The sequence below is a fragment of the Benincasa hispida genome, chromosome 1, assembly GCF_027475165.1.
Source record: "Benincasa hispida cultivar pf3 chromosome 1, pf3_genome.v1.1, whole genome shotgun sequence".
NCBI lineage: Eukaryota > Viridiplantae > Streptophyta > Magnoliopsida > Cucurbitales > Cucurbitaceae > Benincasa > Benincasa hispida.
Window position 1 is genome coordinate 27,875,017 of NC_143478.1, and position 16,162 is coordinate 27,891,178.

At 28.8% G+C, this 16,162-nt stretch overlaps 2 protein-coding genes across 2 annotated transcripts; one reads left to right on the forward strand and one right to left on the reverse strand.

The window, feature by feature from the left end:
- The first annotated feature begins 684 nt into the window (after positions 1–684).
- On the forward strand, positions 685–1,726 carry LOC120073656 (21 kDa protein-like). Its single transcript, XM_039026462.2, has 2 exons — positions 685–1,114; positions 1,425–1,726. The coding sequence occupies exons 1-2, from the start codon at positions 698–700 to the stop codon at positions 1,614–1,616; spliced, it is 609 nt and encodes a 202-aa protein (XP_038882390.2). The 5' UTR covers positions 685–697; the 3' UTR covers positions 1,617–1,726.
- Positions 1,727–10,780: 9,054 nt separating this feature from the next.
- Positions 10,781–11,660, reverse strand: LOC120073663 (21 kDa protein-like). The gene has a single exon (XM_039026468.2). The coding sequence runs from the start codon at positions 11,619–11,621 to the stop codon at positions 11,031–11,033; it is 591 nt and encodes a 196-aa protein (XP_038882396.1). The 5' UTR covers positions 11,622–11,660; the 3' UTR covers positions 10,781–11,030.
- Between the last annotated feature and the right edge of the window lie 4,502 nt (positions 11,661–16,162).

Below are 16,162 nucleotides of genomic sequence, written 5' to 3' on the forward strand. Positions count from 1 at the left end.
TCCATTTTTCATGTTTTAAATTTCTATGTTAATCTCTTCCCGATAAAATATACATAATTTAAAAAAAACATTTTTCATAAACCGATTTCTTGAAAATTAGACAAACATAGCCATTATGAATTGGTCTAGTGCTAGTAGAAACAATTTGAATTTAAAAAAAAAAAAAAACAAATGGCTATGAGGTTATGGATTTAATCCATAATAGTTACATACCTAAGATTTAATATCCTACGAGTTTCTTTAACACCAAAATATTGTAGAGTTAGACGAGTTGTCTCGTAAAATTAGTTGAGGTGTGCATAACCCGACGTAAAACATTCAAAGTATATATAAAAAAAAATATTTGACAAAGATAATGTATGTTTAAAGCCATGTTTTTATGGGACATTGAACATTATCCTAAACACCCAACCTTTATTTACAAACAATTCAAAAAAATTGTTCAAATAAGTCCTTACAATGTGACTTGCTAATTCATAATAATCATTAATGTAACTTCTAGAATTTTCACATTTTTAAAAATTACTTTATACAAAATTCGAAATAGCCGTCGTTTTAAAGTTTTTCATGCATCTAAGGATATAAAAATTTCAATCTTCTCAAACAAGTATGTTGGTCAAACACATGACGTGTCTTCCACAACTATAAATATAGTAAAAATCTCCCGACAGCCCTAATAGATTCACTAGAGAAAGAGATGGAATCTCAAATCCTAAAATCCTCACTAACCCTTTTCTTCTTCATTGTTTTAACAACATTCACTACCTCCGCCGCGGCCTCTTCTTCCTCCACCGTCCGGCCAGTACAACCACACATCAGAAAGGCGTGCAAGCCGACGCCATATCCGCGCCTTTGCGAGACTGCACTCTCTTTATACGCTTCACAGACCAAAAGAAACCAGCAAGAACTATGCAGGGCGGCCATGGCTTCTTCTCTCAAAGCTGCACAAAACGCCACCTCCATCATCTCCAAGATCTCCCGTCGGAAGTTGTCACCCTATGAAGCCGAAGTCATCGGAGATTGCATCGATAATCTCAATGACTCCGTCGACGAGATCCGTCGAGCTACCACTGCCATTAAAAAATTGAGTCGTTCTAAGGATGTGGATTTTCAGGTTGTTAAAACTACTACTTAATCCTATTAACGGTTTAATTTCATATTCTTTTTAGGTTAAAAAACATTTTTGTCTCTGAATTTTCAGGAAAATAATTAACAATTTTAGTTGATAATGATGTGACCCTTATATTTTTAAATTTGTAATTCTTGATTTTTAGTCCTTATGATCTATAATTTGTAATGGCTTAGTCCTATCGTGAAAAAAACATTCATAAGGACTAAAACATTACAAATGTTTTTAGAGACTAAACCGTTTCTTTCGTAAAAGTAAATGTGTTTAACCAAATTTATTCATATTCTTAATGCAGTTGAGTAGTATAAAGACGTGGATGAGCGCAGCAGAGACCGATGTTATCACGTGCACCGACGGGTTGAGCGGCGCGGCAGGGCGGAAGGTGAGGACGAAGGTGAAGAAAGAGGTGAAGAATTGTAGTGTGATTGTGGTAAGGCAGATTAGTAATGCCTTGTCTCTCATCAACAACTTCAACTACAAACACTGAGCTTCTGAGTTTCTGAACTTACTACTTCAATGGTTACCTATCAAATACAAAATTTGTACTTCCAACTTTATCCATTTCAAACTATAAAATATGTTTCCTTTTCTGTGTTCTTTCATCATCTCAATTCTTTCTATAATTTTTTATGTCTATTTTGGTTACCCATTATTACAATTTTACTTTAATTTGATCGCTTTTAAATTTTACATTTACATATTTTTTAATAAAAAATATTTTGATGCATTTCGAGCTGTACCTATATTTATGCCGTCCATCCAAATGTTTAATCACAAATTACTATGTTTAAACTTTTTTTTTTTACAATAATGAGTACAATATAGATTACACCTAAACATTACTGATTTATAATATTTAAATTTACAAACTTATCCGTAACTTTTGTTTAGATGAGTTTAAAGTCTACTAAAATTGATTAAGGTTGAAGTTTAAGAACATGGACTATCATTTAAGCTACTATTTTCTATACATTTGTAAGGTTGTTTAAGTTACAATTTTGAGTTTTCTATAGTTTAGGCAAATTTTGAATTTGGCTCCAATTAATAAGTTGAAAATTTCGTTATTATAGTTTGAATTTAGTTTTGTCTTTAGTCTATAGTTTCAAAATTTTTAATTTCATCCCATAATATAGTCAAACTTTACAAATAAGATAATCGTCACAAAAGGTATCATATTGACTAATTTTATTCATGTATTCATTGTAGGTAAGTGTATTAAAGTATTGATATAACTAAATTTATCATAATTCAGCAACTTAAATTATTGGGTCAATCAATAGTTTAATACGGCATCAAAGCAAGAGATCCATTTACTCTCTAATTAATATTAATTTCTACTTGTTGGGTATTCTACAAATTTTCACAAGCTTGTAAATGAGACTAAAAAACTTTTCAAGATCATTTGGTTGGAGGGTTTCTAGATGTAAATTGACACAAACATACAAAATTCAGGTTTGTTATACAGTTTTCAACACTTTGTCTGGAAATAAACTATTCTCAAATATCATTTTTTCTACAAACAAGATTTTCTTATTTCTTTTTAAAAATGGTGGGTTTTCTCTTCCCTTCTTCTATTTCATTTTATATATAATTTCATTTGAGATATAATTAATTAATCAATTAATTTAACAAAAATAATGTAAATGTTTGCTTTAATAAATCAACAATAATATATCAAATCTTTATTTTTACATAAACTAGTAATTAATTAGTTAATAATATTTTAGATATATTTAATTAGTAAATTATGATTAGTTAAATTTAGTTACCAAAAAAATTTTATTTTTCAATTATAATAATTGGGCTTTTTTTTTTTTTTTTTTTTTTGCCATCAAACAATTATTTATTTAAATTAACTTTAATTTGATCCATTATTATGAACATATAATCATTATTATAATCATTTAATTATTTATTGTAATTAATTTTTATTACTTCATTCATTATTAACGTATCATATTTATAAATTTTTTTAGTATTTTGTATTAGTACTCTTTATTAACACATTATATTTTTATCCTTTTTTTTTTTACCTTTTATATAATACAATATTTATTAAAATATATTTTCTTATATTTTATTAATTAAAATTAAAATTACTAATATTGAACTTAATAATTAAAAATGACGTATTAGATTATAATTAATATGACATTCATTAAATATATTAATGGGTTAATTTTAATTATAAATTACTCAATTTTCAAATATTTATAATTAAAATTATTGTTGATTCTTAATTAATTCAATTTTATCAATATATTAAATGATATTTATTGCTTAGTTAATTAATATAATAAATTTATACAAGATTGTCATGCTTTAATTTCTTTTTGAAATAATATACACTTAAACATTAATTATGTGCTCACTACAAGAAATTTGACTTCTCCCGACATCACAATTCGTTGGAAAAGTGTGGAAAATGCGTCGAGAGAGCCTCTCCCGACGAATAAAGAGTCGTCGGGAGTTTGGTCGGGAGAAACCCGTCGGGAGAGGAACTCCCGACACACTTTAAAACGACGTGGGAGTTCGGGAGTTTGTCGGGGAACTCCCGACGCACATATAGGGTGTCAGGAGTTCTAGTAACTGTCGATGACTGATATACGACATTGACAGTTCTAGAACTCCCGACGGCCTAGATGTGCACTAACTCCCGATGTCGTTTTAAAGTGCGTCGGGAGTTCCCGAACTCCCGATGGTTGTTCCATGTGTTCGGAGTTCTGGAACTCCCGACGGTTTTATTTAATGCGTCGGGAGTTATAGGAACTCCTGATACAGTAATATATGCGTGAGGAGTTCATTCATTAGTTGAAAATTGTCTATCAAATATTTTTAATTTATCGTTTGTAATTTTTTAAAATTTGATCTGAATAACCTGTAAAACATAATAAACCAAATAAAGATTCACATAATTAAACAACGAAAATGAAGTCCATATTATAACAAGTAAATCAAAAATTACAATATCCTCAGATAAAACAAAGTCGACACTAGAACTTCATAAACATTCATATCACAAATACATAGAAGAAATAAAATGAAAACAATGTCTAGAACTCGTCTGGAACACAACATCTTCAACAATTGTCCCAGCTCGTCTCCGAACAGTATTCTACAATAAAACAAAAACATTCAAATGTCATAATCGGTAAACATCCACAACACGTTCAAACTTCAATACGGGTGTAATGAAACTCTACCCACCCCTCATGACAAACATGGAACCTCCCGAACATCCCCTCCCCCAAAACAACACATTAAACTTTGTAAACACATAAACACACAAGAACTCCAAATTCAACAAAAAGACGGGTGTAATGAAACTCTACCCACCCCCACGACAAACATGGAACCTCCCGAACATCAAAAACACACAAAACGAGTAAACAAGGACCAACACACATAAAACTTAAACTTTGTCCCCAAAATGGTTTAACCTAATCTCAACCCCCCCTCCCCCCTACAACACATTAAACTTTGTACATTCATAAACACACAAGAACTCCAAGTTCAACGACAAGATGGGTGTAATGAAACTCTACCCACCCCCTACGACAAATATAGAACCTCTCGAACATAAAAAATACACAAAACTAGTAAACAAGGACCAACACACATAAAACTCAAACTTTGTTTCCAAAATGGTTTAACCCAATCTCAACCCCTTCAACCCTCCTCCCCCCAACACATTAAACTTCGTAAACATTCATAAACATACAAGAACTCCAAGTTCAACGACAAGACGGGTGTAATGAAACTCTACCCATCCCCCATGACAAATATGGAACGTCCCAAACATAAAAAACACACAAAACGAGTAAGATGAAGAGTCAACACATAAAAAAACACACAAAACAACAAAAAACACATCAAAATCCAGTTGTTTGACTACCATAACTACAGGATAACCAACAATTCTTTATCATAAAGATACTTAAGACATAATTACTTTGCTACCATAACTGCAGGATAGCAACATATTAGACAACTAAATAATGTAGTAATCATACCTAATTCGATGGGTCTCCTCTCTGTGATCGTATCATGTCTTCAATCATTTTTTTCATTTCTTCCAATTTTCTTGCATGATCCTCTTTTATTTGTTCCTGAATGTCTTCAAGTTCCTTAATCCTCAACTGAGACTGTTTGAAATTGGCTCTCAATTCCTCCATTCCTTGAGTAGATGACGAGCTTAATGAGATGCTACCCCTTCTTGACTTAGGCTTAGGGCCCCAACTTAGGCCTTTTGAATATCCGGGTCGTCTACCCAAAACTGTCTCACAGATTTCATCCCCTGTTAGTGGTTGAGAACCTTCTAGAGTGGGGTTGGATTGTAATTCCAACATTTGATTCTAGACATATTAATTAAATGGGTAAGAACGAGCGACTAAAGTTAGAAATGAAAAACAACACGACAGTAAAGCAAAAAATGTTACATGTGCATTTTCAGCTGCCTCGTTGAACTTGCCACCTTTAGAGTGTGTTTCCCTAAATAGGTCAACACGTTCTATTTCTCAACCTTCCTTTGCTTGCAACTCTGCCTGAATTTGCAGGAATGACTTCGATTCACCTACGTGGTCGAATGGTAATTTCTTTCTATTCTTCCTGTTCGTCACAGACATTTCCTATATTTCAACAAAAAAAATAAATGTCAATAGTGTGATGTATTAGTAAATGCAGCAAATGATACACGCCCTAAATATTCTACCTGAAATGCTTCATTCTCGAAGCGGTCACACAAAAAGTACCAATCTTCTGATTTTTCAATTAATCGATCAATAATTATTAAATTAATATACAAGAGAAAATAATGATTTAAATAAATATACAAGAGAAAATAAAATGAGAAGATTATCGGTGGTGCCAGCGGGCAGTTGAAGGTGGCAGGTGAATGAGAGGAGGAGACGGCATCGGCGACGGGCGGTTGATTGTGGCTACTGACCGAAGGGAGAAGGCGACGGCGATGGTGGGCGGTTGAAGGAGCGGCGGCGGCAGGAGAGGGGGCGGGTTCTTGAATACTCCAAACAAACTTGCCGACGCGCGAGGGAGAGGAGCGGCGAGGAAGGAGGGGAAAAATGGGAGAGAACGGCCGAAAAAAATGGTTGGGCGGCAGGTTAGGGTTAGAAGAAAGGGAAAAATGGGGAAGAAGGAACCAAATCCCATCTCCCGATGCTGCCCGATGGGCATCGGGAGAGCCGTCGGGAGTTCCAAGGGAACTCCAACGACTAATGTATGGCGTCGGGAGTTGGAATTCCCCGCCGCTCCTTTTTAATTGTCGCGACGGGCCTTTACGGCGTCGGGAGAGACTGTTTCTCCCGACGACCAAACTTCCGACGCTCGATTTAGGCGTCAGGAGAACTCATTTTTTTTTTGTAGTGGCTAAAGTTGATAACATCAACCATTAAAAATTATATATATTAGAATATTTTTAAAATAGGTTTTAAATTAAGCGAATTTTAGTTCTCTTTTGTCTATGATGATGATCAATGTGATCGATCGTTAAGATCAAGATAATCGACTGTCAATGGCCAATGTGATCGGTCCTTGACGATTAAGATGATCGGTCATCATGGTCGATCGCAAAATCGATCAACAATTGTTGTCAGCGGTCATCGACAACCATTGATAAAAGGTAGAAGATGAAGAGAAACTTTTCCAAGATCTATTCAATTCATAAAAAAAACATATTCCAAATTCATAAATTTAATTTCTTAATCTGAGAATTTTATTTCAAATATCCAAACATGGATTTGGCTTCAAATATGTCAAACTCCTCTGATTCTAAACTCATGGCCAAACACCCCCAAATTTCATTCTATTATCAAGTGAATTGCAATGGGTAATCATTCCTCTATCTTCCTATTTGGTTATTTCTTCACATGCACTTGATTTAGTGGTATTTCGATTTTTTTTTTTTTTTAAAAAAAGTTGTCCTCTCTCCTTTCACACTACCTTTTTTTAGTACTCCTTTCCCACTGAATTATTGTTTCTGAATTTTTGGTAGAGCTAATTTTCCAACTTTTTTTAGAATGTTTAATTTATTAGAAAAAAATATGGTAACGATTATAATCATACCATAAAATTTTCAATGATAAAAGTTGAACTTCAAATTTATATAAAAGTTAAAATTAGATTCTCAAACTTACAGTAGTTTTAAAAATTAAACTTTTAAATGATAAAAATACAATTAAAAATTTATGCGTATAATTGTAACTACCAATACTTTAGGATTATTATCATTTGCCGATTAATTAATTAATGCATAAGGATGAAATTAACTTTATGTTATATCAATGAAGGAGCTCTCTTTAATGGCTAATATGAACCTTTTTTCTGTTGGTTAAAGAAAACGAATCTATTAACTTCTAAGTTATTGAGCTTAAACAATAATCTGCTAATCCCTTACTTTGAAGTCAAAATTTTAAATCCCTACGCTAATTGTGCACTTGGAAAACTCATAAATTTGAAACAAAGAAAAAAAATGTTTAAATGGCAATATATTAAGGAAATATTTGATGCATAGTTTAAAATTAAGCCTCAATTTATAAAACTCCTTTAAGGCCATGTTATGCTGTAGGAACCATAATCAATCAATGGAAATAAGAAAATTTATTTTGATAGGTGGTGTTTATCCAACTCTATATAATAGAGAATCAAAGTTTGAGCCACATTCTTAAATCCGTAATCTCATTTCTCTTAAATATATCTTCTACATTGATTATTATGTGGAACTCACACCATATTTTTTACTAACTTTGCACCATTTACACTTTTTCTTTAGGTCCATACCTGTATTCATATTAGTAATCAGTATCAATATTGATAATCTATATCAATAATCAATATTAGTAATATATATCAATAATGGTATTGATATCTATAATTTAAAAGTTTGACTTTTTTTTCTTATCCCATAATCTCTAGATTCATACCCTTATATATATATATCAAATTAACATTCTTATGCATGATTTCTTGGCCATTTTATTTATACATTTGCATGAATAACTCCTTTTCTCCTCTATGTGATTTTTGGATTAATTTGTTATAAAAATGTAATTTAAAAATAATTAAATAATTAATACCGTGTTATTAAATCAAATAACAGTATATTTTGTTTGAAATTTGTTATTTTATTTATTTATTTTTTTAAATATTTATATCAGGATTACGTGTTTTTCTAAATGGAAATTATTTAGACGAGCATTATTTAAGATAACTATTGTTTTATTTTTTTAATTTTAATTTAAGCATTAATTTTTTAAAATATAAAAAATTCAAACAAGTAAATAAAAATAAAAATTTGAATATGATAAGGAGTATCTAAAATTGATAACATATAATTTAGTTATCATGTTTTAATTAATTAAAAATATAAAAAGAACATTCTAGTAAATTAGTAATCATCTATATATTTCAGATAGTAACTCCAATAGATTTTTTTAATTGTGATAGTAACCTGTTTAAAGTAAATACCATTAAAGAAATTCGATTAATTCAATCACCATCGATTTTCTTTACGATTGAAACAGATTTTCATTAAAGCGTGCAAACGTAATCTGATATCAATGGAGCCAACATAAATGTTCACTCACATCAAAATTTTCAATTTTTCAATTTAAAATTATATTAACGTTTCTTTGAATCAAGTGTTTTCAAATGCTTAAACTCAATACAACTTTTTTCAATAAATATATTGCTGGTGGAATAAAAGTGGCAAAACGTTTATAATAATTTATATATATATATATATATCACGTTCATAATACTAGAGGGATTATAGTGGGCAGTTCATTGTTTTCTCACTAAACCATGTTTACAATATAGTTTTTTTTTTTTTTTTAATTGAAAACTTGTGGGGAAAAGAAATTGTAAAGTTATAAATACAAGTCTAGTTATATATATCTACTTTTTAAAAAGGAAATTCATTAAAAGTCCAACTCAAAGGATAAAAGAAACGACAAATCTCATAAATTACATTCATAATAGTATTCAATATTCTGTTGATACTTTCACTGTTTTTTTTAATTTAATATCGACATAAAAAATAAATCAATATTTTTATTATATCGTAAAAAAATCTATGAAAATATAATAATTAAATAATAAAAAATCATAAAATATTTATTTACTAATTTAAATTTATTTTTTGAATTTTTTGTTTTAACAATTTTTTCAAAATATATATTGAAATAAAATATTTTTCGATATTTTCATCCAAATTTTTATAAAATTAAAATTTCTATGTTATCGTCGAAATCGATATTTTAAAGATGGACGAATTGGGAGTATAACAAAAGCAAAAGAAAAAATAACAAAAATCTACGACATAACTACAGGATGACAACTTAATAGTTATATTAAAAGAAAAAAGAATTTGTAGACAGCTTTTTATCTATTCATGGTATCATAATTCGGCCTCACATGTTGTGTTTCATGTTTATCCCTTTGGACTTTTCCATTGATTTTTTTTTTTTTTTTTTAGAAAAAAAGATAAATATAAATATATATTTGGTTTTATTCTTTATTTTGAATCTGTCTAGTCCTTCAATCAAGGAAGGGAGAGGGCCCTACATTGCTGTCCTCCTGTTGGAGTTTTAATCTTTCCTTCCCTTTTTCAAAGATAGAATCCAAATTACATTTCTTTTTTTAAAAAAAATAAAAACTGTCTTTAAAGGAAAGAAAAATCCAAATTATTAATATTTGAGATCGCCTTGGAGTATATTTTGACGATAATGGCATAAAACAAATTGTCAAATTGTGCTAACTATGTTTATTAAGACAAAACAATAGATGATTTAATTAACAAGTATCTTCATTTCATTTAACTTTTGTGAATCTTGGTAAGAGTGTAAGGTCTAATCATTGTTTAATTTTGGGTTTGGTCAAAACTCACAAAGGATTAAGATAAACACAAACTTTAAAGAAGTGTAAAACGCAAGTGCCTTAGCCACACATCACAAATGCTTAGATTTTTTTTATTGGCACACCAAATCCTTGCACTAAGGTGCTGATGTAATAAAAGGAATGTCACTTCCATTAAAGGATGTGTTTTATCTCTTATTTTATGGTTTAATTTCTAATATTTTGTCACTTTGTGTTGGTTAGAATTATATGTATACTAAACCCTTACATTAACTCCATCGTTTTAATATTTATATCAAGAATTTTACTAATTGACATTAGATGTCAATCTAAACATAACTCGATAGATAATGTACTAATATAAATTGTTTGATCTCATTGTTGTAATTATTTTACCTAAAAGAATATTAATCTTGAGTTGTACCAATCTTTTTATGACATAGACATAGTTATGATTGTTTTAACGATGTTTAATGTATATATGACACAAGAAGTATGGGTTGGAAAAGTAGAGTTGTTATTATCAATTTCGTTGAATGGGTTCTTAAATTATGTAGATCTTGCGACTATAAACCATCGATTTCATGATTTATTAAATTAGTATATCAAAAGTGAACAACTTAAACTTCTCTATTCTAAACATCCATATCATTCAACTTCGTTGAGAACTCCTAAACTTATAATCTACGCTCGAAAGTATTTAGTTTGACGAGAATTAACATAACATTACTTTCTAATTTTGTGGTCGTCACCCTAATTAATTAGAGAATAAATATATGTATATAATAACAAAGGCTAAAATTTATATAGTATATATTTTTAAAGAGAAAGCATGTATGGGAGTTACAGAGAAGATAACCAAAAACAGAGAAAGCACCATTATTGTTACGGTTGCATTTCCCACATCAAAACACTAAAATACTCTCTTAATATACATCAAAATCCAAACAGATTCATGTAATTCATCTTCAATTTGTTCACCATAAACGCAGAAGCAGAGTAGAAATCGGAAGAACCTGAAATCATCACATCTCTAACTTTGATTTTCAGCGTACTTATTAATCAGAGACAAGGCATTGCTAATAACTCGAGTAACATCCACAATGCGAGCCCTAACCGAGGACTTGATTCTTCCATTCAGCGCGGTACCGGCAAATCCATCAGAGCAAGTGTTCTCGTCGGTCATCGCGGCACTCACCCAAGTCTCAACGTTGCTAATGTGCCATAAGAAGTCCTTCTTCTTCGATCCACTAACGCGCTTCAGCTCCTCCACCGATTTGTTCAGCCGATCTACGGTGTCGCTGACCTCCTCCATACAGTCCTTCAAAGCCGCGTGCTCTCTCGGCTTCAGTCCACTGAACTTCGTCAGTTTCCAGACGAAAGATCGGGTGGATTGAGCGCGTGAGAGGCTCACGATTAGAGCGGTTTGGACTAATTGGCGAGGGTTTTGTTGGATTGTGGAGGCGAAATTTGAGAGGGATTGGACGCATAGGTCAGGGTAAGTAGCGACGCTGCACTCGGATTTGATGAAATTGGAAGCTCCGCCGTTGCGGGCGGTGGCGGTGGCGGTGGCGGCGATGGTGAGAATGGAGAGGAGCAGTAGAAGGGAGGCGGGTTTCGCCATTATAGAGAGATGTGGAGAGAAATGGAAAGAGGAGGAAGAAGAGGAAGAGATTAGGGGTTTTTGTTTGTGGACTCAAAAGTTGGGGTTATGAATTTATAGAGGAACGTCACGAGATTTGTACCCAAGGGCAATCCGTGTAAAAATGTTTTTTTTAATCACGTTTTTTCTTTTTCTTTTTTAATTTTTTTTATGTTCACACTAAATTAGTAAATTTTGTTTTGGTTAAAGGAAAAACCCCCTAATAAAGTTTCGGATTTGTATACATCAAAAACTCCAAGACACGTTTTGTTAGTAGTGAGAATTAAGCCAGGGACCTTTCCTCACTAATACATTTACTTCACCAATAATAATTACTTTTATCTCTAAGAAACTAAAGAGTCGTTTGATTTAAGATTTTAAATATGTCCAGAAATTTAGTATGTCTCATAATTAAAGATGAATGTATTTGGTTGTACATAAAAATGTTATCAAAATTTTAAGATAATAAATTAGCTTTATATTTTATTTCTAAAATTAATCGTAGACACATCTATAACATTTTGATAGATTAATTGATAAATATTTCAATTCAAAGTTTTGAGTAAAATTAATTATTTAACTAATAATATTAATTAAATTATTAATTACAAATATTTGTAAAATGAGTTATTTATAGTTGAAGTTACTTGATTACACAATTTGATATATCAATTTCATGAATTTATATAAATATGATGTATTAATTAATAAAACAATCTAAATCAATTTAAAAAATAAATATAATTAATTAACTACATATAATGAATTATAATTATTAAAAAATAATCTAAAATTAATTTATTATATAATTTATTTATTTATTTATGAATTTGGAGTGGTTAAATTCAAATATTATAATTTAAAATTTAATATAATTTTTTAAATTATAAATTTATATTCATATATTAATTAATTTTAATAATATAAAATAAAATAATAAATTTATGTATTAAAATGGGAGAGAGTGAACAACAAGAAAACTCACAGTTTTGGATGGGTATAAGAAATGCATGAGAATAATTTATACCATGTTTAAAGCTTCAAAACTTGTACCAAATAAGGGAATTTGTATCCCTTATCCATTCTCATCTTAATTACCTCAATTCAAACGCCAAACGCCCCTAATTGGTTAGTTTTTTGCTATTATGTTTCTAAATATGAAAAATATGGAAAAATACATTAAGAAATATTAGAAAGAAAAAAACTATTAAAAGATGGCATATTTTTTTAAAGCAGTAAGACGTTGTTTCAATTATTTTATTTTATTTTTCCAAAATTTAGAAACACATAGGATACAATCTTTTCAAAAAAAAAAATAAAAATAAAAATAAAAAAAATCCTTTCTGTCAAATAAATCACACATCACTATTAATGGTTTTAAATTATTTGGTTTTACCAAATACATATTAATCTTTTTCTGAAACTTCAAATTTACAATTAAACACAATTTTAAATTTTAAATTTTTAAAATTGAAACCAGTCGTATTTTCAGATATAGTTAAAATAAAAAGAAAATGCATATGTTTTTTTTAAAAAAAAAGATTTATTTTTAAAAATGAATTTTTCTTCATAAAGAATTCATTTTAAAGTCGTTAACATAACATTTTTATATGTTTTAACATATATTAAAGAGATGGTAAAATCATATGGCATAATCTTTTTTGTGGTTTTTCATCTTCTAATTTATTTCTATTTTTTTTATTTATTTCCGAGGAATTATCTAATAATTTTTCTTAATACTTTAATAAAATTTGAGGAGTGATTATAAATTACTGACCAAAGGTCCTAATTAAAAAAAGAATACATATCCCTTTTGTCCTTACATTTTTCATAGATTCTCGTTGTCTTTTGTCAAATGGTTGTAACTTTGATAAGTGTCCGCATAAAAGATAGTACAGGTTGACGTTTAATTTTCAATTTTTAGTTTACGAAAAAATAATTTATTATATTTAAGAAATAAAGACTTAGGTCAAATAAGTGTAATTGATGTTGACGGAATGCAACTCTTTGAGATAGGATGCAATAGATGTCAATTGGATGCATCTCTTTTATTAGAGATGGTTATACATATCGAATTGTAGCATTGATTCTTCCTATACATGTGTAAAAGAAAAACAAAATAAATTTGCACTTACACTCTAGAAAAAATAATTCCATGAGATCCAAAGTTTAGAGAAAATATCAAAAAATGGAGGATTTAATTGAACAAAAGTAGTATTTAATACGATGAAACAATAATTCATCCTTTCGTGTGACGTTTCACAATAGATATATAATACATTAGAATAAAAATGATTGCATAATATATATTAAAATTTACAATACTAGAATATTAACATATTAATTCGATAATTTAGCATTTCAAAAGAAAAATCAATAATTTAATACTGAAAAAAAATCTTCCTGTGTACTAGATATAGTTCAAAATTTCGGTCAAAATCTCGAAATTTCAAGATTTCGATAGCTCAAAATTTCAATTTTTCCTCAATTTCTCGAAAGTTCGATCATCAAAATTTCAAGTTTTTGTTTTTGTTTTTGTTTTTAGCAATTAGCTATGCTAGCTCAAGGGAAGTATAAGGAAAATTTTCTCCTCTTTTACCATACAAAAATTTTTATTTTCAAGGAACCATATATTTTCATTGAATTTTCTCATTATTTCACCTCAAACTTGAATTAATGTGAATTCGTTAATATTATTCTCATTTTCTCTCCAACTCTATATGCTTGAAGAGTCTTCTTTTGCTCATTTCTTTTCCATTATATTACGATGTGCTTAATGTTATGATTTTTCTATTCTTATTATATTAAGTTATGTTAGTTTAATGCCATAATTTTCCATATTTATATCCACCTCATTTTATAATAAATAATTTATAATTATTTTATATGCAAATATTTCATGTCATTTAATTTTATAATTGATTTCCAATATTTGGTATTATTTTGTAATTATTTTTTTTATTTATGCTCTCGCATCGAAATTTTATACATATATTTTACAATATACATCTAAACATTGTCTTACTTTAAGAAAATTATGATTGAAAATAGTTAATTATAGTCTAATTCAGCCACAATCAAAATTTCATTAACTAATTATAATAATTTTCATAAATTTTCATCCATTTATAGAAAGTTTCTCGAAATTCCCATTAATATCGATATTTCATAAAATCGGGACCTCAATATTTCCATTGACATCGATATTTTGAATCTTTGTATAAAATATAAGGTTTTTTTTTTAAAAAAAAAAACGATAATATGAAAATATTAAAATAAAAATTATTATATTATCTAACTTTAACTTTTGAAAATGGAGGGTAACTAAAACAAAATTGTATAATTTATATTTAATATATGCTAAAGAATCATTATTTTAAAAAAATTATTAGAACTACAAAATATTTCGTACATTATATATGTTTATTTACTAGCAAACTAAAGTTGATAGAACGTGGACCAGAATACTATTTAAACCAATTTATTATTTGAAAAAAAAAAAATAAGTGGTGGCTAGCCCCCTCATCACCACGGCTAGGTTATTTTAAAATTTTGACACATGATTTACATAATAATAATAATATTTGTAAAAAAGAAAAAAATGAGTTTCAGGGAGAATTATTCATATTATTATTATTGTACTACTAAAAAAAATTCGGCCATACATTATGCAATAATGTATGGGGCACGCATTTATTGATTAACACTACTCTTTATGTAGTATAATTGTTTGATATTCATTGCAAAAAGCTGAAAAATCAAAAAATAAAAAATCAAATCAAATCAAATGACCCAAACAGTCTTCAATCCAACCCAATTCTCAAAATTTGGGTTGAATTAGATTGGGTTGTCGGATTATTATCATTGTTTTCTTCTTAATTTAAAATACTAAAATCTCATCAAACTAAATTCTTACACGATAAATATCAATAATATTTATTACAAAATTTATAAAAAAAAAAAAACAAACATTTTTAAAAGAAAAATATAAAATTCACAAATTCATTAGTTCTAAAATAAATATATATTATTAATATATATGTAATTTGGATTGAGTTGGGTTAATCTTTTCTTTTTTTTTTTATTATTATTATTCAATTCTAGACTCAACCCAACCCAAGAAAAATAGAAAAATTTCAACCCAACCCAACCCAAAAATAAAATTAACCCAAATCAACACTTATAATTTAAGTTGGATAATCCGGGTCGTCGGGTCATTGAACACCCCTAAATCCAGTCGAAGGTTTGGATTGATTTTTCTTTTTATTTTTTTAGAAAGTTGGACATATTTGTTTGTATTTAAAAAACCAAAAAAGATTATTGGTTTAGATAATTTATTGAAAAAATAAATCAAAATCAATGGTATATATACCCTTGAAAATAAATACTAACTTTAAGTCATTTTTAGTATTTTAATTATTATGGTGCTTATATATTAGTTACTTATAGAAAATCTAATTATTATGGTGCTTATATATTTGTTGTTTATAGAAAATCTCATTATTATGGTGCATGTATATGAT

Coding starts and splice junctions, on each gene's coding strand:
- LOC120073656 (XM_039026462.2), top strand. CDS start 698: ATGGAATCTCAAATCCTAAAATCCTCACTAACCCTTTTCTTCTTCATT. Junction 1,115..1,424: donor CTAAGGATGTGGATTTTCAG/GTTGTTAAAACT, acceptor TTCTTAATGCAG/TTGAGTAGTATAAAGACGTG.
- LOC120073663 (XM_039026468.2), bottom strand. CDS start 11,621: ATGGCGAAACCCGCCTCCCTTCTACTGCTCCTCTCCATTCTCACCATC.